Genomic DNA, 26,435 nt, shown 5'->3' on the forward strand with positions numbered 1-26,435 from the left:
TGTGTGTGTGCGTGTGTGTGTGTGTGTTTGTGTACGTGTGTGTGTGTGTGCGTGCCTTTTATATGTTTCGAGTATAGCAACGATTCTATACCGTGACCGCAACACAAGACAAGGCTAGGTCCTAATGAGCTTTACCTGTGAAAGAAAACGAGGAAGAAGGAGTACTTTCATTATGTTCGATCTGTCACCTGCTCGATCACAGCAATTTTTCATAATAAAGATAACTCTATAGTGGAGCAGCCCTATATCATGTGACTGCCTATTTATTTATTTATTTATTTATTTAGTTTTTTAAGCGTTCCGTCTAAGAACTAGCACATTAAGCACAGATATTTCATGATATACGGGTGTTATACCCCATTTCATTTCTAACTTCTTTCAGTCTCCTCTCATTCCACTTCGTCCTCTTTCCCGCTCTTATTTCAGACCACTTCACTCTTCCCGACTTCTTCGATTACACCTTCTGGTGTAATACTTGAATATGTTACCAATGGAAGCGCACTATTTTTGACTCGAGGCTGCAGTGTATCACACGTTCTTCAGAATCCCGTGCTGAGATCTGGTCTTGACAACTTGGAGTGATCCGTAACATTTGGTATTCCAAGGAGTAACTCTTTTCCTGACAAGAATACAATCTCCCGGCTGCATGGGTGGTGTGTCGCTGTTATGCCTTTTATCGAAATTCCTCTTCATCCACCGCTTATACACTTCTTGACTTTCGGCACTTCTCTCAGCTTCCGTAAGTTAGAGTTTTTCTAGGTGACCTAGATCACGATCTGCCGGTAGTATGGGTGCTGTTCCAGTTGTAGCGAAATGAGGACTGCAGCCTAAACCCGTGGTGAACAATCGGTTATGGTGCTTCACAGCGGCCTCAAGGCAGCGCTTCCACCCTCCGATAAAGTCTGTATACATCTTCAAAAACTGTTTGATGTCCCGTATGGCCCGTTCTGCTAATCCGTTCACTGCTGGGTGATACGGAGAATATTTAATGACAATTCCTCGGTCTTTAGCCTATCTTGCTAGCTTCGTACTACAAAAATAAGGGCCGTTATTGCAGACTAGCGTCTTGGAGTGCTTAAAACACGCATATTTTAGTAGATTGATGACACTATTCGCATCTTCTTTCCCTGCTTTGGCCATATTATTTCTGGCACATTCATCAATGGAAAGCAGGAAAGCTTGCGTTCGTCTAACTCCTTCCCCCTTTTTTTAAAGCTCTGCGAAGTCTATATGAACGAATTCAAAGGGTACCTTTTGAATATTCAGGGTTAGTCATGACTTCTGTCGATTGGTGGTACTTCACTTTGTTTACCTGGCAAGGATGGCAGGTCCGGACAGAATTACTGATGTTGTTTTTATACCTGGCCATTTGAACCTCATAAGCGATTTCTTGTATGTGCGTCAGAAGACATCGTGTCCGTCTGATTTAGGAGTGTCATGGTAGAGTTGAAGAATCTTTTGAATCAGGGTGGATGGGACATGATAATTTCCATCGATAAACTGCAGATCTTCTGTAGCTTCCGATATCCTAATGTGATCGATAATTTCTGGATTTTCGCAGGTCTCATGAACAAGCAATCTAGACAGTGCATCAGCATCAGTGAGAAGTGGGCCAGGGCGGTGCGAAACTGTGAAATCAAATTGCTGGAGATAGTTCACTCATCTAGCAATGCGTCCTCTTGGTTGTGTCATATTCAAAAGTTGTGCCTGATGGTCCGTGAATAGCTTCAACCTAACCCATTCAAGCCATGTTCTGAAATACTGAACGGCGCTTTCTTCTCTGTAGTAGAATAATTAATTTCAGCTAGCTTTAGTAGCTGTAATATCCCACCACGTAATATTTCGTTGGATCAGCCTGTTTTGAGGGTTTCTGATACAAAACTGCACCGGTTGCGTAGTGTGATGCGTACGTGTTCAGTACGAAAGGCAGAGAAAAGTCCGGTATGCGCAGGATGGGATCCGGTGATATTAGCTTTACAATCTCAGAATAAACCGCTTCGCACTCCTCATTCCATTAGAAAGATACGCCTTTTTGTGTTAAGCATCTAAGGCATCGTGTCTTCAGTGCATAATCTTTAATAAAGGCTCTGAAGTGTCCTGCTCGGCCAAGGAAAACACGCAGTGAGTGCACATCATAAGGTTTTGCGACCTTAGAAATTATTTCTCCTGATTCTCTTTTTGTGCTTTTGGTACATTTGTCGAACACCCTTCCAAGAAATACAACTTTGTCGACAAGGAAAAAACTTTTCTTGAAATTGAGTTTGAGTTGCGAAAAACTCAAAGTATGAATAACTTTTGAAAGATGATCCCGGTGTTCCAAAATACGTTGCGGAATATACCCAAATAAGGTTTCAGAATATCAGTCATCACTTTCTACAACCATGCGCCGGAGAATTTTTCCAACAAAATGGTCAGTGGGTGTATTCAAATAAGTCAAAAAGGATTATAAATGTGGTGTATTTTTTCGTTTTGTTCAGTTAGTGGGATTTGCTAAAACCCCTTGCAAATGTATATTCTTTACAAATTATGGCAATCACCAGTCTCGTCAATGACATCGTCGATCCTCGGCATTTCATAGGGTATAAACTCTGTTTGACAACTAAGTGCCCTATAATCTGTGCAGAGTCTGAATGTTCGTCTTATTTTGGGGCAATAGTTATTGGAGAAGCAAATGAAGAAACAGAAGGGCGGATATTACCATAATACCGGCATTCAACATTTCTTGTAGCTCCTTTTTCAGCCACATCTTTTTATCATTGGACATGCTATAAGGAACTCTGCGGACAACACTTTTGCCACTAAGTTCCAAAGGGACAACGTGAGATTTCATTGCCGGAGGGTAGTGCCCATGCATATAAATTCTCGGTTTTTCAATGTACTGTCCTCCGGGTCGAAAATTATCCTTGTTTCGTCAGATGCCTGAGAGAGATCTTCTCGTCCGACGTTGTCCTCGACCATTGGTCTGTCATCCAAATAGATATTATTATGGAGCCTCTTCATGTGCGGACGTGACAAAAGAAAATTGTAGCTGACGTCAGAGATGGCCAATATGTTAGTTGTAATTGTTTGACCTTGACATTCAATGTTTAGGGTAATTAATTCCCTATCCATGCTCACTGACCCATCATATGCTTGCACGCGCAATGCTCTACCCACATGCAGGCGACCGCCATTCACTCGACTCTTATTGATGATAGAGACAGAAGCCCCACTGTCAACAAGGGCCTTCATTTCAGTGCCGTCTACTTTAATAGAGGCGTAAAGCAAGATTGATAATAGCAAATAAACTGTTTCCGTACAGGTTTCTGCTTGGGGCTTGTCATCGCGTATGATTCGCTCACGTGGAAGCTCTGCCTCGTGTACTGCTGAAAATGGCCCTTCTTCATCAAGCGTTTGTTCACAACTTCACTGTTCTCGTGAAGAGAACGATGTCACTAAGGTCTGCATGCTTCACAGAAGATTATCAAGCGTTCTTAAATCACTAATATGCATTTCACGGTGGATGTCGGCGGAAAAACCTTGCGCTACCAAAGCTACATCATCAGATTATGGGAGCTTTGGTTCAGCTGAATACAGTGGGTGACGCTTCTCGAGAAAGTACTCCAGCAAAGAGCCAGGCGTGTGTGTAAAGCGTAGTACCACGTCCCATCTTTCTACAACATTGCTTTGTAAGGTCGCCAAAAAGTTGCTCTTCCACCTTTCCCAACACGTTGGTGCTCTGTCTATAAGTTGCAAGTCATACCACTTCCTCGCGATGGCACCAATATAACGGCGCATCTTTACAATCGTTGTATCCTCACTTTTCCACATATTTTTTTTCGCATGCATACTCAAAAAACCACACTCAATGGTCTGCATTTTTCGAGTCTCCTTCAAAGAGGTCTGGTTCTACAATCTGTTGTGGCTTTTTTGGTTAAGCGACTTGATCCACATTTCAATTATTTCAGTTTGTTGCCTCATGCTCCACTGCTGTCGCTTAATAGCAGTCAAAACGACGCTCACCTTCTTGGAAGCTGTTTTTTGCTTGAAGGTGCCACGACGAATGGGTTCCAGAACCAGTTCGCTGAGTGTCTGGAGCTGCAGGTTCACCTTCACCGAGCCTGTTTGCTCAAGGGCTTGACGGCTCATCGAAGCTTCTTCCAGTACCGTGTACATCAGTCCGGTCGAGCTAACTTCGCGAGGAATGTCCCTCGCTGGCTCACCATGGACTTGATACCGTGTGAAAACCAGGGGCTCCAATAACTCCTTGTCGATGAAGAAGGTAACCCACATTTCCGGTGTTTACAAGGTGACGGCTACGCCGAAATATAGCGTTCCGACTAAAAAATAACTCATTCAGCACAGATAATCTATGATAGACCGGTGTCATCCGACACTTTATTCTAACTTCTTTCAGTCCCTTCTCAATCCACCTCGTCCTCTTTCGCGCACTTATGGCAGACCACTTCCATTTATTTATTTATTTGAAAGATTGTTATGACCGGCGTGACAGCACTAAACTGTTGTATAAATATGTAGAACAAAAGCAGTTATTTGCATCGCAAAGCCTTGGGAGAAATTAGCGATTTGCCTCAACATACCTTTACGAAGTCTTACATTCATCCATAATGCAACCTCCCGGCGTTCACTCTTTCTCCTAACCATAATGCAAAGTAGTGGCATGCAACAGCGCTTCCTGGTGAAGGGGCGGTTAGAAAGAAGCTATAGAACTGAGGGTCTACCTTAACTACTGCGTTATGAACCATCGTTGAGAACGCAGGAGGGTTCTGTTTTATGCTAAGCAGAGGTGGCAAAAAAAATGAAGATGCTGATTCTATGGAAGAAGGGCCATCATGAAACAATGTCACCGACAATTACGATATTCCATATTGCGAAATTCGGGAGCAGCAGGCTGTTTACGTCAATGGCACTGAGCCTCTCCGGGAATTCACTCAGCAGCGGCGTCAGTCGAAGCACTTCCACCGGAGGCATTGCCCATTGTTCAGAAAAGGAAGCGTGAACAAGAAAATTCGTGTCTCAACTTCTGTTTTTCTTCTCACGCTCTTTATCAATATTGCTGTCCCTCATCCTCTGCTGAGTAGCGTTTTTTTTTCATCCTCCGCGCAGCCTAACTTCCTCCGCTTTCATCTCTATGACTGTCACTCAATTTACGTTGCGCTTTGCAACCATTTTCTTTTGCCCTCCTATGTGCCTATTGTTCGCATATATAGTTAGCCTATGAGGACGTCGTGAGAAGCATGGAAGTATGCATAAAATTTGCACTCTGAAACAACAGAATCCAGGCACCACGATTGATCGCACCCTTCCTCTGGCAACAGCAACAACAACAACAACAACAACAACAACAACAACAACAACAACAACAACAACAACAACAACAACAACAACAACAACAACAAACAACTGTGTTGTCAGCGTCGACTCTATTGAAAATTGTCGTAAATATGACGCTCGTCGGGGATAGAGAATTAGAAATATGCAACTTTTTCTTCCTAATTTTTTCATGTCCATTCCTATCCTACCTCGCTCGTTTTACCTCTGGCTTCATTTATTTCTCCCGTCTAGGGGGTACTCAATAGATAAACCTCTGCGCGCGGCGTCCATCCATCTTGGCCCGTCAGCCCCTGATCATTGGAACTCGCGGCACTACCACTCTCCCCGATATCCTTTTGCGTTTTAGCGTTGTCAGCGTGGTCGAGAGGTCAACGCTGCGACCCACGTTCAAATTATCGTGGGGTGTGGCGGCCGTTCCCATTCACTATATTCGTTAAAACCACATTAAGACCTCTTAGGATTCCAGCACCAGGCAGCTACAATCCCTGTGGACGCAATCTAATGACTAAGGACGTTAGCAGGTAACAGCTGTCGATGTATTTTACGAGTATTTGACACTCTACGAAAATCAGGATGCTGCTAAGAAACTTAGGATAAACATGTGACCTACCTTCACCCCAGATGTACTTCCATATTTGCCATACACTTTTTATTTTGTATTCATTGATGCTAACGGGAGCCTTTAGGTTGACATATATAGGTACTGTAGCGTGGTCTTGGAGGTTGCGTCCTACTCCTGTAAGTTCACTAATAACAGGTATCTGCAACAAAGTTCGAGATGAGAATAGCAACACATATCAAGGCAAATAAAACGGACGATAAGAGAAATGGCATCGGGCCTCGCATATCTTACTTTTAAGTGAAATTATGGAAAAAATACAACATAACAATGTTACTAAAGTGAAGGAAAAATTATGTTTCGTGTGTTAATGGCATAAAAAAACGGAGTGTGCACCTTCTGAACAATTTTTGGTATGTGTCAGTGCGAGCGTAGTACTTGTCACTGTGTGTTGCAAAGTTACGTCGCCGATTTAGTCTTGCGGCGGAATGTTTGCTGGGCTCGTATGCATGGTGTTGTCCCTATAGCAGCGTTGATTGTGTCCTATCGGTTCTCAAGTTCATTGTTTATTTCACGTTTTTCTTCGCCTACGGGCAGAGTGAGCGAAGTGTCCATGTAGTATTCTCGCTACGGCTAAAATATTGCCTCACTACAGCTGACCGCTATCGCTCGTTAGCCGCTTGCTTTAGAGATGTCGAGGGCTTCGGTGCCATCAAGTCGATCTCAAGCCAGTGTTCAGTTTCCCAGCGTTCCGCTTCAGGGTACGGTGCAGCTCAAGGCCGAAGAAGCGAATATGATCATCGTCGGGAAGTTTACCAAGAAACTTCCCAAGGAACCTTACGAAGGAAGCATCGCTGTGTGGCTCCTAAAATAGAGCTCGCATTTTTGTAGATCATATGAGGTGTAGTGTTGTGTTTGCCTAACAAGCTTCAACATTTAAGAGTTCTTTTTATTGCTATTAAACTGTTAAAAGCTTTTTTTATAATGCTTGTTTTACTTTCCATGACCTGCTTTGTGAGTCTTAATACTTTTGTTTTCAATAACATTAATTTGTTTAGCCGCTTTTGCTTAAACTCCTGTTCATATCACCTTTTTAACTCATTCGGTTGTAGTGTTAATAGCGTATTTATCGGGTCGTTCAGCAACTTCTGCATGGTGTCAAGAGTGTTGCATGCTTCGTTGCCCTCTTTCCGCGCACACATTGACCCCTTGATTGTTTAGCGAAAAATGCGATAGTCTTGCTCATGAACCTGCGTGTTACTGCGACATGAGCGAGGAAACTGCATATATATGGAATGTTTTTGCTGAACAAACTAGTTGTAAGTAGCACTCTGTGTGTCGTTTGCTCACTGTTCCTGTCTTCGTGCGCTTACCGCTTTAAAAATGTCACTATAAGAACTAGTTCAGACACAGCTTCTAATTTAGTTTTGGTCAATTAAGTTTCTACCTGATGTGCCACCATAGATAATATCAAAGATGTCTGGATATTCGAATATATGAGATTTTTTTCAGTATTTTTCATCCTATAGGCGCTCCTTTTTAACACAAAGAGTTTGCCAGCATGCCTATTTTCACTGCTGTCTTCTCAACAAGCACAAGCTTGTCGTCTCCAAGATGTACACTAGCTTGAGTTGGGTTCTCCGCAAAAGTGCGACGCTTTGAGCAGTATGTCGTGGTCCAGTGCCCATAATACCGATAGAATGTTACGGCGCACCGCTATAGGCGCCGAAAAGTGGAACAGTGCGTGTCAGACGTCCTGTCTGCGTGGCCGTCGGCAGCGTGTCAGTTCTTATGTGAGACACATCGAGTGCACTCCTGCATAAATTAAGTAAAAATTGAAAATAGTGGCTCATCAACGGTGTGTCAGAAAGCGACTGCTTATGGGGTCTCTGCCACTTCCCCTTGGTGAGGTGGGTTCCCAGAAGTTGGACAACGCGCTGCGCACGAATGGCAGCGTTCACGTCCGGGGGCATAGTGCAAGTGTTAGGGAGCAGTCAATGTGCTGTGGCCACGAGGAGACAGATCTGCTTGTTTCACGTGTCAGGGAAACCACTGAAGGCTGAGGCTGGCAGTGGACCATTGCTGGGTGCTGCAAACCGGCCGTAGGGGCACCCCGCCGCTTGAAACCTTGCTGGTGCGGGATGCGAAGGCACGTTTTAGGTAGCAGCCGAGGCTCCGGCAGATGGTCTAAGCCTAACTTTAGCTCCCCGAGTTCAGCTACGCTACAGACAAAAACAGCAAGTCCAGGTGAAAAGAGTGGCTTGTTAAACCTCCGTGTCATGTCGGCTCACCCATATACATGTTGAGTCACCACTTTCAGTTTGTTTCCACTAAGTGTTACCAAGTACAGTTTTTATGTGTGCGTACGTGCGCATTCATGCACCTAAATTCAGGTACACTGTGTCAGATGGCTTACCCGGAATTTGTCTAAAACATCGCTTGACCCAATGCCGGACAACAAAAGGACATGTGGTGATCCGATCACTCCTGAAGAAATAATGACTTCACGTTTGGCAGCCACGTAGTAAACTACGCCATCAGAATTAATTTCAACGCCCACAGCCGTAGTATTTTCAAAGATTACCTGAAACAGAGCGAATAATCGTCAAGCTAGTGAGAAGTGCATAGCATGCTGCACCAAAAATATGGTACGAGGTGCATAGTGTCGAGCGAATTCGGATAATCAACTTGCGCAGAAAATATCCCCCATCCCATTTAATTGAAATAATTTTAGTTCCATATAGTTAAAAACCATTCCTTGATTCGTGGGTGCAGTTTGATCCGAAATCTATAGTGCTTCTGTCTGCGTGTAATCTCTTTTTTTAATTAGTTGGTGACCCGAAGAACAAATAACCCAATCGTCGCCCTCGTCGAAGCATTTGGAAACAGATGGGCCATGAAAATGGGTAGCTTTCTGAGCTGGTATTCCATATGTGTTATGGAGCGAGCACAATATTTTCTTGGCGTTTATTGAACGGTTGATTAAACTGACTTTTCTATTTTTATATGAAAGTTAGAATTATAGAAGGTCTACTTTTTAGATGAAAGTTTTTATATTAAATTTTTTATATGAAAGTTAGAATTATAGAAGATCTACTGAAAACTGCGCTGATTGGCTTGTATGATTGCCTAGGCGGTGCTTTGACGAGAGCTCCCAATTGACATTGAGCCTTTAATCAAAGGGTGGGGGTGATGGTTGGATTGTTCTCTATTTATTCTGCAGGTCCACTGTGAACCGCCAAATTTCCGTAATATGGGATTCTGCCAACACTTCTTATATTGGGAAGCTTTTGAAGTATTGATATTTTCATATTTTTTCTATTGATGACTACGACCTTCAGGGCCAACAAGTCAGTGAAAAATTTCCTCGTTTAAATTTTTTTCCAATTACAAATTATTTGCAAAATAATATTCCAGTCAATCATTATGCTTGACAGATGACTAACAAGAGCGACCAGCCATTAGGACAGAGGACTAAGAAACAATAAGTTTTGTAAATTCAAACCTAAGTATTGACACGTAATCGAGTAAAAACATAGTAAAGTATAGTATAGCTTAGTATAGTGTAGTATAGAATAAAATTGTGCAGTTTGGCAACACATCTGATCTTCTGACTATTGACCTTTTAAATGCGAATGTATTTTTTATTCGGGCTATGTCAGGCGTTCATCGGGATCCGTCCACCACCCTTTCCCAAGGCAGCAGCTTTGGGCGCGCGCGTCTCTAGCAACCGGAGCCCCCATCATGTCACGGTTCGGCGCTGAAATCTGTCAGCAACTCCTGCGGGCTCGCGCGCTTATCGTCGCTCCTGGAAACCAGAGCCTCCCCCCCCCCCCTTCTTTGAATTGAACGTGACTTGCCATCGCCTCAATGCAGTTTGTTTGAAACACGTTTGTAGCGTTTCTGCTGCCTTGGCACAGGCTGAAGACAGTGCGTTCTGATCTCGTTATTCTTGTAACATTGGGTTTTCAAGTGTGAACTGCCGTTATGGACGCTACGTGATACATTTGCATTTCTTCACAATTGCCTTCTGTATGTGGGGGCATTTTTTTTATTAGAAATGTTGATGTCAACGTCAGCGTGCAGCCACAGGGCCATGTGCTTCTTGTCACTCAAACAGACGGTACATGTTTACCATATATTTTTATAAGCTTATCGCTTTTCCCGCCTCCACTTTTTCAGACTTAGCCGTATAGTCGCAAGCAAGATCAAGTACTGTCACTCTGCAAAGTGGGATGAACTGCCGGAGCTCCCAATGTAAGGGATTTGAATGGGACCTCATGCACATGGTATGCACGACGAAATGGGGGAAAAAGGCAAATAACGCTCTGCACACAATTGCAGGAATAGATGCTAAATATAAAACTAATCAGAAAGGCACCTATTATAAAAGCCTATACAAGAAAAGCTACTAAAGCAGGTCTGCCACAAATGGTGGAGTAGTTACCATGTTCGACTGCTGACGCTGAGCCCCAACACAGTGGTCTATAGTGGCTAAAGTACTCAGCTGCTGACCAGCAAGTCGTGGGATCAAATCCCGAATGCAGCGGCTGCATTTTTGATGCAGGCGAAAATGCTGTAGGCCCATGTGCTCAGCTTTGGGTGCACATTAAAGAGCCCCAGGTGGTAGAAGTTTGTGGAGCCCTCCACTATGGCGTCACATCATAATCATATGGTGGTTTCGAGACGTTAAAACCTAATTATGGATCAACCAAATATATCAACTGCTGACGCGAATATTGCGTGTTTGATCCCAGAAGCGGCGATCGCATGTCGATGAAGGCGAAATGGCAGAGGCCCGTGTCCTGTGCAATGTCAGTGCACGTTAAAGAACACCAGACGGTTAAAATTTCCGGAACTTTAACGATAAAAAAGTACAGCTTGCACTAGTCGTGCGAGGCCGGAACCATAGAACTTAGCTTGTAAGTTTTTGCTAGTGATGCCAAGCTTTTGTAAAGAGGCTAAGTTTTTGTTAGTAGTTCTCAGTATGGTTACGCTTGCCTACACTTCTTCGTTTTCTGTTGGTTCCTGACACTGCGCATGTGTCACGTGGTTTCGGCGGGAACATGTTACCTGATTAGCTGTTACCTTTGATGCTGTGATTTTAGTCAGGCGCCTAGCTCTTTCGTTGTTATTGCCGGGACACGTTATGTGATCATTTGTAACTTGATCTTGCTCACGTGAATAGCTCTTACGTCATTTGTAGTCATCCAACTAGTTACGCGTTCTTTCGTGATTTTTGCCTCACGACTAGTTGTAGTTTGATTGTTTTAGTCACTGTTCGCCCATCAGTACTTGGGCATGTTCGCCCATCATTGTAACATGTTCGCCCATCATTGTATTTGCATTCTCTGCCCAGGAAAATCGGCGTCTGTATAGTGAGAACAAAGCAGAAGATGAAGAAGAGGATAAATCGAGTTCGTGCGGCCACAGTGCACAGAAATCTTGCCGATGTCTTGCAGGAGTTCAATATATCTTCAAATAGATTGAGATCATACAGCCAACTCCTACTCATATTTTCTAAATTGCGTTATATTCCTATGCACCATTTCCTAAATTACCTAGCTCTGAGTTACTTGCCATGTTTTTACTCATCTATTGGTAGTATTTGCAGTTTTGTTTTGTTTGTATCTTTAGCTAGACGACATTTATTCTTTTGGAAAATACACGGTCTTGGCTGATCCCCCAGCATGGGTGTGGGCCACTAACCTAAGTTCTACTCTACTCTACACTTTTTTCACCCAACCAGACGCACCGAAAAGCTTGAAGCGCTCTTTTATTGAAAGTTGCAGCTAAAAAACGTGGTTGGGAGAAACAAGCTGTAAAAGGTACTCGTGAATCGAGAGACAGGAACGAAGGCATACATATTGACACAAGCGCACGGATGCGCACAAAACAGAAGACAGAAATACCAAACTCACAAAATTAACAGACTCACATTTGCGAAGTTGCACTTGAAATTTAATGTTAATATTTTTCTCCAAAGTAAACCATTTGGGAGTATGGAGACAGGCAGAAACAATCACTGCGCTCTAGGTTAGTTTCTTTCGTGTGTGCGTGTGTGTGTGTGTGTGTGTGTGTGTGCGTGCGTGCGTGTGTGTGCGTGCGTGTGTGTGTGTGTGTGTGTGTGTGTGTGTGTGTGTGTGTGTGTGTGTGTGTGTGTGTGTGTGTGTGTGTGTGTCAACGCAAGAGAGAACACTTGCGGCCATTCGTGTGGATCTGCATGGCGGCCGCATGAATGACCGCTCGACTTCGTGCGGTTATACCTAGCGCATGTGGGTGGTTGTCACATGCTGAGCCACAAAGGGCGACTCCTTTTCTTTCCACCACTACGATGTACAGCGAAACCGTTTTCCTATAACACGGAGCAACAGAGAGCTGGCGAAACTTACTTTTGTAAAAAAAAAAGACAGAGCTTAATCTACTTTTATCTAATCTATCCTCTCCGCGACGGGCTGTTTAAGCGAAATACATTTGTAACAGCAGCCGAATCGTTTATCTTAGCGCATACCAAAACAACCCAAATGAAGGAGCTCAAGAAAAAAGGTGGACGCAAACAACATTGAGTCACCTATGCATCCACTTTAACTCGTTTCTCTTACTTATTTCCTAGAGGCATATATTCAAAGTTATGAACGCAATATTATGCAAAGATTGGTTTGCACGATCCGCTTATAAATAAATCATATAGTATTCTAGACTTCGTTTTCTGTTGTGTGCGTGTGTCTGTGTGAATACAGGCCCCATGTACTTTGAAAACGACACTTACATAAGTGCCATCTGCAGCATGCTATCACCACGAAGATTGTCTCTTTATTCCAGAGGCCATCGTTGCGAGTGCTGGGCGTATAAAAATCGGCAGATCCCATGTACATTGCAAATTCATGATATGTGAATGACAAATGAGGAAGGTTCAGTTGTCACAATAAAATCCGCACAACGTTACTAGGCGGACGTAAATTATACCGTACATGACTTCCAAATTTTGATTATCATGTTTACGCCTGGCATTTGTGTTCGTCCTCCATTCACGTCACGTAACACCAAATTTGGTACACGTGAAATTCGCGAAACAGCCGTGAGTGTATCATAGGCCTGATATGTAGTCATGTTCTTTGATGACACGCATGTAATGATTATCATGTTTGAACCAGTCACATACCTTCGTCATCTATTCACGTCACGCAATACCAACTTTACTATATATGAAGCTAGTGAAATGACCTCGAGCGCATCATGAGCGTGGCATGTAGTCATGTTATTACATGACACAAATCTCATGATTATCATGTTTGCACCACACGTATATTTGTCATCCATTCACGTAACGTAATACCAAGTATAGCATATGTTAAGATAGCAAAACGACCCCGGGCGAATTATGAGCGCGGCATGTGGCCATGTTCTCACATGACACGCATGCCTGATTACCGTGTTTGTACCAGTTCTATACCTCCGTCATATATTCAAGTCATCATCATCATCATCATCATCAGCCTGACTACGTCCACTGCAGGACAAAGGCCTCTCCCTTGTTCCGCCAGTTAACCCGGTCCTGTGCTTGCTGCTGCCAATTTATACCCGCAAACTTCTTAATCTCATCTGCCTACCAAACCTTCTGTCTCCCCCTAACCCGCTTCCCTTCCCTGGGAGTCCAGTTAGTTACCCTTAATGACCAGCGGTTATCCTGTCTACGCGCTACATGCCCGGCCCATGTCCATTTCCTCTTCTTTATTTCAACTATGATATCCTTAACCCCCGTTTGTCCCCTAATCCACTCTGCTCTCTTCTTGTCCCTTAAGGTTACACCTACCATTTTTCTTTCCATTGCTCGCTGCGTCATCCTCAATTTAAGCTGAACCCTCTTTGTAAGTCTCTAGGTTTCTGCTCCGTAGCTAAGTACCGGCAAGACACAGCTGTTATATACCTTCCTCTTGAGGGATAGTGGCAATCTACCTGTCATATGTTTGAGAGTGCTTGCCGAATGTGATCCACCCCATTCTTATTCTTCTAGTTACTTTAATCTCGTGGTTCGGCTCTGCGGTTATTACATGCCCTAAGTAGACATTCAAGTGCACTATTACCTATCTAGAAGCGCTGCTCCTTTCCGAGGTCGTTGTACATTACTTTCGTTTTCTGCAGATTAATTTTAAGACCCACCTTTCTGCTCTCCTTGTCCAACTCCGTAATCATGAGTTGCAATTCGTCCCCTTAGTTACTCAGCAATGCAATGTCATCGGCGAAGCGCAGGTTACTAAGGTATTCTCCCTTAACTCTTATCCCTAACTGTTCCCATTCTAGGCTTCTGAAAACTTCCTGTAAGCACGCGGTAAATATCATTGGGGAGATTGTGTCCCCCTGCCTTACACCCTTCTTGATTGGTATTCTGTTGCTTTCTTTATGAAGCACTATGGTAGCAGTTGATTCCCTGTAGATTTCTTCCAGAATGTTTATATATACTCATCTACGCCCAGATTCCGCAGTGTCTGCATGACGGCTGATATTTCTACTGAATCAAACGCCTTCTCGTAATCTATGAAGGCTATGTATTGTGGTTGGTTATACTCTGAGCTTTTCTATGTTACCTGATTGATAGTATGGATGTGGTCAATTGTTGAGTAGCCTGTTCGAAATCCTGCTTGTTCCTTTGGTTGATTGAATTCTAGTGTTTTCTTTACTCTGTTAGCAATTACCTTTGTAAATAGCTTGTATACTACAGAGAGCGAGCTGATTGGCCTCTCATTCTTCAAGTCCTTGTCATCTCCTTTCTTATGTATTAAGATGACGTTAGCGTTCTTCCAAGACTCTAGTACTCTTTCCGTCAGGAGACACCTCGTAAACAGGGTGGCTAGTTTTTCTAACACAATCTGTCCTCCATCTTTCAGCAGATCTGATGTTACCTGATCCTCACCAGCAGCTTTGCCTCTTTGCATGCTCTCCAAAGCTTTTCTGACTTCTTCTATGATTACTGGTGGGGTGTCATCTGGGTGACTGCTAGTTCTTATAGTATTAAGGTCGAGGTTGTCTCGGCTACTGTACAGATCTCTGTAAAACTCCTCCGCTATTTTAACTATCCTATCCATATTGGTAGTTATTTTGCCTTCTATGTCCCTTAGTGCATACATCCGACTTTTGCCTATCCCAAGTTTCCTCTTCACTGCTTTGACGCTTCCTCCGTTTTTCAGAGCGTGTTCAATTCTCTCCATGTTATACCTTCTTACATCGCATACCTTATGTCTAATAATCAACTTCGAAGGCTCTGCCAGTTCTATTTTGTCAGTTGTACTTGACACAATCATGATTTGACGCTGCTTAATTAGGTTCTTCGTTTCCTGGAAAAGCTTGCCAGTGTCCTGTCTAACTACCCTGCCCCCAACTTCCACTGCACACTCCGTAATGGTACTCGTCAGATTATCATTGATTGTATCTACGCTAAGGTTGGTTTCCTCACTAAGAGCCGAGTACCTGTTCTGCAGCGACACTCTGAAATCCTGTACTTTCCCACTCAGTGCTAGCTCATTGATTGGCTTCTTGCGTATCAGTTTCTGTCGTTCCTTCTTCAAGTCTAGGTGAATTCGAGACCGTACCATTCTATGGTCACTGCATCGTACCTTGCCAACCACTTCCACATCCTGAACGATTCCTGGGTGTGCACTCATTATAAAGTCTATTTTGTTCTTATTTTCGCCCTTAGGGCTCCTCCACCTCCACTTGCGGTTTTCTCGTTTTCGGTAGAAGGTATTCAAAATCCGTACATCATTGCGTTCTGCGAATTCTACTAGTAGCTCTCCTCTGGCGTTTCTAGTACCGATGCCATAATCTCCTACTGCCTGGTCTCCAGCCTGCTTCTTCCCTACCTTTGCATTAAAGTCGCCCATCACTATAGTATACTGTGTTTTTACCTTACTCATTGCCGATTCCACGTCTTCATAGAAGCTTTCAACTGAAGCGTCAACATGGCTGGATGTAGGCGCGTAAGCCTGTACTACTGTCATCTTGTATCTTTTATTCAGATTAATTACGATACCTACCACCCTTTCATTAAGGCTATAGTATTCCTCTATGTTGCCAGCTATGTTTCTGTGAATTAGGAGCCCCACTCCCAGTGCTCTTCTGTCTGACAAGCCCCGATAGCAAAGGACGGGCCCATTCTGTAGCACTGTATAGGCCTCATCTGTCCTCCTAACCTCACTGAGCCCTATTATATCCCATTTAGCACCCTCTAGCTCCTCAAATAGTACAGCTAGATTTCCCTCACTAGATAATGTTCTAGTGTTAAACGTTGCCAAGTTCAGGTTCCAATGGCGGCCTGTCCGGATCTAGATATTCTTAGCCCCCTCTGCTGCGTTGCTGATCTGACCGCCACCGTGGTCAGTTGCTTCGCAGCTTCTGGGGACTGAGGGCCGTGAGTTATTTGACGTATGCATGTGGGAGGTAGTGGCCAGGTGCTGCACCAGGGTGGCCAATCCTTCTCTGGTGAGGGAGTGCATTCCCGGCGGTGGTTACTGGTGAGGCCGCACCCCAGGCCTCTTACTGCAGTTCCATCACCACGCGGATTTTTTTTAATCCGGTTGGGAACTGCGCGGCACCGGGATTTGAACCACGGACCTCTTGCATGCGAGGCGGATGCTCTAACCACTACGTCATCGCCGCAGCATCCGTCTCGCATGCAAAAGGTCCGTGGTTCAAATCCCGGTGCCACGCAGTTCCCAACCGGATAAAAAAAATCCGCGTGGTGATGGAACTGCATTAAGAGGCCTGTGGTGCGGCCTCACCGGTAACCACCGCCGGGAACGCACTCCCTCACCAGAGAAGGATTGGCCCCCCTGGTGCAGCATCTGGCCACTACCTCCCACATGCATACGTCAAAAGTACACATATTCACGTCACTTAGTACCAAATTTGGTATATATGAAGCTAGCAAGACGGTCGCGAGAGCATCATGAGCGTGGCATGTAGACATGTTGTTAAGTGACACAAATGTCATGATTGTCATGTTTGCACCAGACATATACCTTCGTCATCCAGTCACGTCACGTAATGCCATATTTGGTATATGTAAAGATAGCGAAACGACCCCGAGTAAATTATTAGCGTGGCATGTAGTCATGTTTCTACATGGCACGCATGTCTGATTACCGTTTGTACCAGTCCTATACCTTCGTCATTTATTCACGTCACGTTACACCGAATTTAGTGTATGTGAAACTAGCGAGACGGTGGCGGAAGCATCATGAGCGTGTTATGAAGTCATGTTCTTAGATGACACGCATGTCATGATGTCCCCGTGAGGGCCTGTCACTTATGTTCACCGTGCGTTCACATCATTCCATACCAGTTTTGTCATAAGTCATGTGAACGAAACCACCGCACAAGCAGCAAGACCACGAGATGTAAATCATGACATTCATGAGATACATAGCATTATTTTCATGTTATGAGTAGTCACTAATGCTCGTCATACGGTCATGTGATGCCATACCATTTTTGGCATAAATAACTTCATCGAAACGGCCAGGAGAGCTAAAAGTCGTAGGCGGCTACATAGATAGATCAATAGATATGGTCAAAGTTTCCGAAGCTCCCTAAGCAATGATTCGCATTTAATAGCGCTTATGCGAGAAACGCCCTAAAGCAAAGCGATTTCTTTATGTGTCTCCGTTCATACCCTAAAATAAATGCCGGTAAAGAGGATGCTGCGGATTTTATATTGTTTATCAAGTATTAAAACTTTAAAACCGTACAAGAGACAGGACACGAGTGAAAGACCAGTATGTATTGCACTACGGCAGCCACAATTTTTAGAGGGGAGGTAGTTGAGGGGCATAAGCATAGTTTATATATGTTCTTGCGTGCTGTTGTGTGTGCGTTAATATATAAAAATCCAAAATTAGAAAAATTTTCAGAGGGGGTTGAACCCCCTTCCTCTCTTGCATGGCTACGCCAATGATGTGCTCTACCCTGTTGGTGATACTAAACACCAACGAACACGGCTCGTATTTAGAAGATCTATGCGAATAAATGTTTGCAGAAATATATGTTCACCAAAAGTGTATATGGTTTTAACATAGGCGGTCAGCCAATGAAAACAGCTGCTATGATGCCCAAAACCTTCTTGCATTTGACGCCATTGTCATTAGCGAAGACGGCTGGCCAGTGATTATCGGTACGAACAAAGTCCTTGTGTTATTTCTTCGTCGTAAAGCAACGGCAGGAGATAGCACAAAAGAGCAGAAGTATGTGCTTGGATGTAGATTTTTTTATCGCGACATTTCTTTTTGAATAAATATTGCGTTACGGTCAGAGTGTTGAGGCGGAGGAAATGCTTATGTATATGAATATTTATACCATCACTTCAAAGGCGTCCAAAATTATGATATCCAATAGCATGCACAGTTAAAAAAATACTAGCCGTGGTGACCTCATCAAGAATTTATCAGAGAATCAATAACTTACTATTATCGAATTCTTCCTGACTTTTGAATAGTTGCAGCTTTTAAAAGGAACATCATACGGGGACGGATTCACAAAAGTTTTCTATCTTAAACAGGTTTTCGGATTGGTGAGCCTGTTTCGTTAATGATATGGGCCATGTAGTGATTGGTGGTGGTGACATTTTATTATCTATAAAGTGATAAGCTAAAATATTTTCTTACGAAAATTTTAAGCAAGAAACATGTATATGAATGCGGGCCCTGATTCTTGTAAGACAACGTGCCGTCGCGAGGGGGTGTTTGGCGACAACTGGTGTGGGCCTTTAGGCGTGTGCGTTATGAAGTGGTTCAATATATGTTGGCATATTTAGTTAATGCAATATACTGAAGCAGTTTTAGTCTCGTTGAGCAGCTCGGCATGGATTTAGCGAAACAATAATACGCTGAAAATGTTTGTAAGAGTAGCAGCCTGACAATCGTGCACCTTAAATGTTAATAATGGAGACTAAAAGTGCAGCCGCAGTTAAGAACGCTAGTCTTTACGACTTAACCATCTGTGCTATGAAAGAAATTTTAAAGTTTTGCTTAAGCTAGTGGTTTGACAACTACAAAACCACGACTAGCTCTCCACAATGGAACATGTGGCCCCACGTATCGGTTGTAGCTGCCAACTTCAAGCATTCTGTAAAGTTTCTAGTTCGCAATTAGTTAAATAGGTGGCGCTTGTTGCTTGAAGTCTTGTGGGACACACAGCGCGCTAATGTTCGTATTCGTATAGTCAGGAATAATTAAAATAGCACATCCACTCATTAGGTTTGAGAAATGCGAGGGTGTATTTCGAAGTTGCAACTTAAGCATCACTAATATTGCGGCTTAAAAGAGCCCCTAGATACACTGACAAAATTGCGGTCTGTAGGTCAATGCGCAAAGCTTTGTTTCGATTGAGCTTCTTGCTATTTGCTTAAGGCATTCGATAGCATGTCCAACATGGCAATTCGTTGTTCTTTCAAACAAGTATAGTACAAAAAATATATATATTTTTTGAAGTTCATGCACTGACTTTGTTACTTATACAATAACGTAAAAACTCCATAGATATAAAGCATAAATAAATATTGACAAGTGGAACGGACCTCAGTAAACGGGCCAGAAGTTTCATGCGATAACCATCAAAAAAGATGAGGCTTTGTACCATGCGGCGATAGACGAATGCAGGCATGTATCCATAAAACTTCACTTCGAAGTATTTCGTGGGCATTTGCGACTTCGCGGGCTCTTGAGTCTTGATTCGCCGACTGAATCCTTGGTTCAGGAATGAAGATTTCAATCAAAATCAAGAATAAAAAATTCAGATGGCCTGCAACTTCAATCTTGACACGTTAGGGTACCAAGAAATACGTAAAAAGCTGACCAATTAAAAAAAATGACCGCCATCCTACTCTGTGCCGTGAACGTCTAACAAACTGTATACAAAATACCACACATGTTGAAAAGTGGAAGCACACGCGAGTAGAAGGAAGGGCCGTTTGACGTCATTCGAAGCCCTCGTGTCAAATGAAGTAGCTGCAACCGAATCTTTACCGGGAACACGTAAAAGGGTATTACCATTACTTAAGGGCACCTTATCTGCCATCATGAGGTTTAATTCATGTGTTGGGGTTTTCCTCACTGAAATGAAAACTCAGCTTTGGGATCTATTCTTCTTTGCAAATAAGATAGGTCATTTGCCTTAAATTATTTTGTTGAAGGGGCCCTAAACCTCCCAGAAGTCAAAATTACGCAGTGGCGTTTCAGATGTGAACACGTCTACAGCGAACCCACAGGTTAGTTTAGCAGTCTACTTCTTCGAATGCCCTTCTTGAGCGTTCGAGGTGAAAACGCGAAATACACGGGAATGTGCTCGCAGAATAGCATACGAGTGTATGTTGGTGGTTTAGCGGCTTGTTACTTAGCGTTTTGTGTTTACACCACCAATTTTTCCGACCAACGAGAGTTGTACATCTTCGCTGTAAAAAATTATCTTCTTAATACTAAGTGACTAAAAAAAATACTGCGCATACTACATACGTATACCCCTAATAGCTGCTGGTACATTTTTCCTGGAACTCATAGTTGTTTTAGCTTCGCCCGTAGTTATCGCGGGTACACATTTAAATGACTTGCATATCAGAACCGATGGCATCCTGCTGGTGGGCAAGATGTCGCGGCCTATGTTTTTACTTCCGCACTGCAACAGGCCGCTACGCGAACGCGCTCCAGTACCAAATTCTGAGCACCCGTTAAGGAGCCCAGTAGCCAAAGTAATAATGATAATCGCTGAGATTTTGCGTCCCCAAAACAATGATTATGAGAGACGATGTAGTGGAAGGCTGAGCCAGTACGATCATTTGGATTTTTTATTGTGTACCTAAATTCTTCGTACACGGGCCTCCACTGAAATGTCGCCGCCATGGTGTTTTACCAGGGAGTCCAGACCGAACGTCATTGCTTCTGCAAAGGAAACCTGTTTCAAGGCCAGCGAGTGAGCCCGCCTGACACTATCACCTTAATGACGTCATTTAGCCCGGTAGTGCCGGTGTGTCTTTCGCAACGCGGGCCGGGCTCCCTCAACGCACGAGCCCCACGGCAGTCCGAGCATACAATCGGCGCCATCCAGTCTGGTGGGTCTGACGCAACACGTGACAATACCACTCGCTCGTGGATGCAATTCAGCGCGGCGGTTCTGGATTAGAGAATTATGACGCAACCAATTCGCGGTTATCAACCGTGTATCAACGATGCTTTGCGTAATTCTGCACCTGGTACAGAAAACTGCGCAAACTAAAACTCATGTATGAATTGAACGGCACTCCGAGATCAATAGTGCCGAGCCTTTCTGGCGGATTTCTTGCAGTAGTAGGCCACTAGCGAGTAGCGAGCTGTCGCAGCTGCACACGACCGAATGTTTCACGTAGCGATGGTTTGCAAACATATTATGCCGTCGTCATTACTAGCTCTGTAAGCTTCATGCAGCTGCTTCTTCAACGGAACACAAGCATTTTACCTTCCCATTAGGTAGCAATTTTGTCACTGCCATGATCAAACTAACAGGTGCGCAATTCCCTGCACTCGTATGTTACAGGTTCCATCGGCGCGATCGAGAGAAGGATATCGACACGCGCCCGCTTTCTGCAACGTCAAAATTGCGAAAATTTTTCGAACAAGAATGTCGTTCGGGTGGCACCGTTAAGTGAGGGAGAAGTTAGCGCGGATTGTAGTCGTAACTGCATATTTCATTGCTCTATTTCGCTTCGCTGGTCGAGCTCGAGAGTGTTGGCGGCATGCGGCACTTTGTAATATCCACTGTAAATGGGATACATTCAATGCACAAGAAAAAGTATACTTTTATTTGAGCTAGCTGAAGGATAATATACAATAAATAGATTCAAAGTGACTTACGAGCGTGAAGAAACATTAATTCACGATAAGACATGGAGTCCAACTCTGCTTGTGAGCTAGCAGCTGATCGTTCATCGCCGCTGTTACTCTCAGCGCGTTGACAACCATCTACGTTCAGTGAAAAATCCTTGACATCAAGGCGATTTCTTTGACCATCGCTGCTGAAAGTATACTGAGGAGTTCTCTCCGCCAAACGACCTCGATAGCACCAACAACGCACCATTCACCACGCACAACACCCACACGACGTCACTCACCACGTTTACGTTTATCTGAGGGTGCCAACATCATTTCGCTCCGATACCCGGCAAAAAAGGAATCAGTTGCAGTGTGCTGCCATCTATCAATGAACGTAGAAAAAAAAAGTGGCGCAGCGTAGGCCAAGGTTTAGAAACGCAAATCGCGAGCCTGGGCTACTTTCCGAGTACAAGTAATGTTATGGGATTCATGCACTACAAAAGCACTGACGAATGCTCTACGCACGTAAAACAAGGCGAGTTTTAACCGAAATGGTCAGACGATAGCATTTATTTATCCGAAGTGGCTGCAGGAAATCTCGCGAAGCTGATATGTGTACTCTGCGGGCTATAATCGAAATCGTGAGTTGCCACGTGTTATCACGAAAACTTCGCGTCTCGCAAGAACAATTTAGATTTGTCGTATCACGGACGGTGCAGTATATTCACTGATTCACGAAACATACGAAGTGGTTTGTGCTCCTTTCTTGCTGGTGGAGGCGGAAATGTCGTAGGCCCGTGTGCTCAGATTTGGGTGCACGGTAAAGAACCCCAGGTGGTCTAAATTTCCGGAGCCCTCCACTACGGCGTCTCTCATAATCATATGGTGGTTTTGGGACGTTACACCCCACAAATCAATCAATCAAATTCTTTCTTGCTGACTCGTTAACACTGCGGCTATCACCACCGAACAAGGCAGCATTGGGAGCGCCTGCCTAGTGATCATTCACGAGAGGACGCTCCTCAATTTCGCGAGGCGGCGTGACAGTCTATGAACGTTGCGAATAGAAGTTTAGAGAAGGGCTTTGTGAAGCATATGAGTGAGCTTTGATCGTTTCAAGCCAAGTCGGAGTGCTTTGAAACCAAACCTAATGTGGAGAGTGTAAACATGGCAGCGTTAAAAATTTCTTGCGCGTCTTGCTAGTAGACTTATAGTGGGTACGGCAAGCACATTCTTTACCTGGGCAAACAGCTAGAGGCTAGTGTGAACGATGGAGAACCCTAAATGGAAGAAACTCAAAGAAATTTGTGAGAAACTTGGCCTTACTTAAGGCCGTACGAAACGAAAGGTAGTGATCCTTGAGATCAGGAAGGATGCAGGAGTTTGAGAACACCATTTCGAATGATACGTGAGTCCTGGGAGGGATTTGAGGAGAACGATAATGTAGTTGCGTATGTTCTCGACCTCCTTCAGACGGCCCCGCCACGGTGGTCTAGTGGCTAAGGTACTCGGCTGCTGACCCGCAGGTCGCGGGATCAAATCCCGGCTGTGGCGGCTGCATTTTCGATGGAGGTGGAAATGTTGTAGGCCCATGTACTCAGATTTGGGCACACGTTAAAGAACCCCAGGTGGTCAAAATTTCCGGAGCCCTCCACTACGGCGTCTCTCATAATTAAATGGTGGTTTTGGGACGTTCAACCCCACAAATCAATCAATCAACCTCCCTCAGACGCTTCGAAAAACGAAAGATCTTGTGGAAAGCCACATGAAGGATGCACAAGTGTTGTCGAAGGAGTACTACGACAAATCGACGAAGAAACGCAGCTTTGAATGGAGTAGTCAGGTAATGCTGCGGTGGCCGTCCAAAAAGAACACGCTTGAGGTTCATTGGGAAGGGCCCGCCAAAGTAATATCGAAGCTTTCTGGTACCCATTATGAAATGAAATTAGGAAGGCGGCCGAAAAAATGTACCACAGTAACTTGATGAAACCATACGTTCAACGTCAAGCGGTCCTAAATCTGCTTTTGAATGCTTCAGAGGAAGAAGGAGCAGAAATTTTGACTTCAAGTGATGTATTCGAAAGGGGATCAGATGTAATCTTGGAGCAGTTGAGCCTGGAGCCTAGGTTAAGGAAAGTCCTGAAGGAGGACTTGAGGAGGATTGTTTTCGAGTTTAAAGACGTGCTTTTGTACCATCCCGGAAACACGACGAGGCTTGAACATGATATCAAGCTATCTTTTGAGTTGCCAATCCGTAGCAAGCCGTATCGATGTTCCCCTGTGCAAAAGCACATCATGAAAGAGGAGATCGATAAAATGCTGGAGTTGAGAGCCATAGTACCAGGTGAGAGTGACTATACATCCCCTCTAATATTGGTTCAAGTGCCGGGAAAAGATCCTAGGCCATGCATAGATTATCGGCGTCTTAACGTCATAACTAGAAACGAAACTTACCCGATACTAAATCTAGAGGAGTGGGTAGAAACTAGGCCACAGTATGTTATATTTACACCTTAGTCCTCGTGTGGGCCGTTCAAAAGCTAGCCTGTTATGTCTCTGGTTCGAGGCTTGTGGTTGGAACGGACCACTGTCCTCTAACCTGGTTAAGTAACTTGCCACCTAAAAGTGGCTGGTTACTGAGGTGGAGCATGATACTACAACAGCACAACTTAGACGTCCGCTACAAAAAAAGAAAGCTAGACGCTAATGCAGGCGCATTTAGCCATGCTTTTTAGTTAGTACCTTCTACAACTTTATTACTCGGTCTTTAATAATGTTCCTTCGACGAGGTTGCCATGAACAATTAACTTACGAAGTTGTCAAGCTTGTTCACCACGTTACAGAAATAGGCCACGAGGTCGAGTTTCAGTGGCTTCCTGGCCATTGTGGGATCAGTGGCAATTATTCCGCAGACAACGCGGCTCGCACATCGCACAAAGAAGAACACACCCTTCCGATTCCTTTGTCAAGGACTGACGCTGCAAAGCAACTTCGTCACCTGGCACGTAGTCTGAGTCTGCAGGAGTGGAACACCCCAAGCATAAGACATACGAGACTATACCAAATAAACCCTCGACTGGAACTTCGACCTCCATCCGGACTTCGTCGACGTGAAGCTTCACTTCTTTGTCGCCTTTGGTTGGGGGTTGCCTTCACAAAAGCATATAGAACCCTCATCGGATTGACCGACAATGCGTAATGCGACGTCTGCTGCACCAAAGAAGACATCGACCATCTGATATGCCATTGCCCTCGATTTGCCTCTGAAAGACAGAAGCCTTCGGACGCATTGCGACAATTGGACGATCGGCCACTTTCTGTGCAGATGCTACTGGAACACTGTCATCGCCTTTCGTCGGCTCAAAAAGCAGTCAAAGCTGTCTTGTGCTTTTTGAGGACTACAGGCCTATGTGACCACCTTTAATTTTTGTGTAGTGCCATCGCTGCATACGCGCCAGCCGATTGACTGACAATCCTCCTTTTTTTCTCTCTCTCTCTTTTTCTTCTCTTTGCTCTCTCTCTCTCTCATCTTTATGCCCCCTTCCTATTCCCCCAGCGTAGGGTAGCAAACCGGGCATGTGCCTGGTTAAACTCCCTGCCTTCCCTCTTGTTGTTTATCGCCCCTTCTACAACTTTAGGTCTTTCGCCCGCAAGTCAGGGCAAAATTCTTTCCTGATCACGTCTTTAACTGAGCGCTCTCACCCAGAGTGATCTCAAGGGGCCGACTTTATGTTGTATTCTATTTCATTACGTTGTTGTACGTGTAAAATTTTGAGTTCTCATTTTAAGAGTCTTGTGTCCCGCATGTGCCTCTTGATGTAGAGGGAACGAAATTAGGCTAGACACGTAGCTAGGTATGTACTGTACTAAATTGTGTCTGGTATTATGTCGTGCAACCGAGAGCACTTGCCTGTGTCATGTGTTGTCTGTTGTCCAACTGTTCTTGACGAGTTGCAGAATCATCGACAAGTGCTGAAGCCAGAAATCGTCAGAAGAGACGAGCGAAGCTAGTCGACAAGTTTTGGCGACAAGCCAGTGGAGCGGACATCCGTCCTCAAGAATGGAATTTGTTCATGGAACTGAGCCCGGAGTCACATCCTCCCCATGAACCTGGAGGTGAACCTGGAGGGACCTGGCGAACGAGTGCACCCGACATCCAAGCCACGTGGAAGCAGCTCGTCTTTCAGGCGCATTGTCTGGCGGCAGGGGTGCTGTTATGCCTGGGAGTCCAGACCGACCATCATTGCTTCTGCAAAGGCAACCAGTGTCAAGGTCAGCGAGCGAGCCCGCCTGACACCATCACCTGATCGACGTCATCTAGCCCGGCGGCGCCAGTGTGTTTTTCGCAACGCACGGCAAGCTCTCACAACCCACGGGCTCCATGGGAGCCCGATGATGCAATCGGCGCCATCCAGTCAGGCGAGTCTTACGCAGCACGTGACAATACCACTCACTCTTGGATGCAATCCATTGAGGTGGTTCCGAATTGGGGGATTCCGACGCAACCAAGTGGCGGTTCCCCATTGGAGGATGCTGACGCCTCCAGCGGCCGTTCTGGTTGGACGTTGCTGACGTAAAGGATAACCCGGGGCCTATAAAGAGCGAAGCGGTGCGATGTCAAGCAGCCGACCTATGCGTTAAAGAGAAGACGACAGCGCCAGAGCGTCCGATGACACCTTGGCTCTTCGATTCCTTAAGCTGTCGGTCCCAGT

The 26,435-nt window shown here is 44.6% G+C and overlaps 1 protein-coding gene across 3 annotated transcripts in view; it reads right to left on the reverse strand.

Moving 5' to 3' along the window:
* Positions 1–26,435, reverse strand: part of LOC119176925 (alcohol dehydrogenase [acceptor]) — an 84,720-nt gene that overhangs the window by 22,322 nt on the left and 35,963 nt on the right. For 2 of the 3 annotated variants that reach the window (XM_075878120.1, XM_075878119.1), the window contains 2 exons: positions 8,310–8,477; positions 5,945–6,095 (listed from right to left, as the gene is read on the reverse strand). In XM_075878120.1, coding sequence (XP_075734235.1) covers positions 5,945–6,095; positions 8,310–8,477 — 319 coding nt within the window. The remainder of the gene's footprint in view (positions 1–5,944; positions 6,096–8,309; positions 8,478–26,435) is intronic. The other variant, XM_075878122.1, reaches the window with a different exon arrangement.

This window comes from Rhipicephalus microplus, chromosome X (assembly GCF_043290135.1).
Source record: "Rhipicephalus microplus isolate Deutch F79 chromosome X, USDA_Rmic, whole genome shotgun sequence".
In the NCBI taxonomy this organism is placed as follows: domain Eukaryota; kingdom Metazoa; phylum Arthropoda; class Arachnida; order Ixodida; family Ixodidae; genus Rhipicephalus; species Rhipicephalus microplus.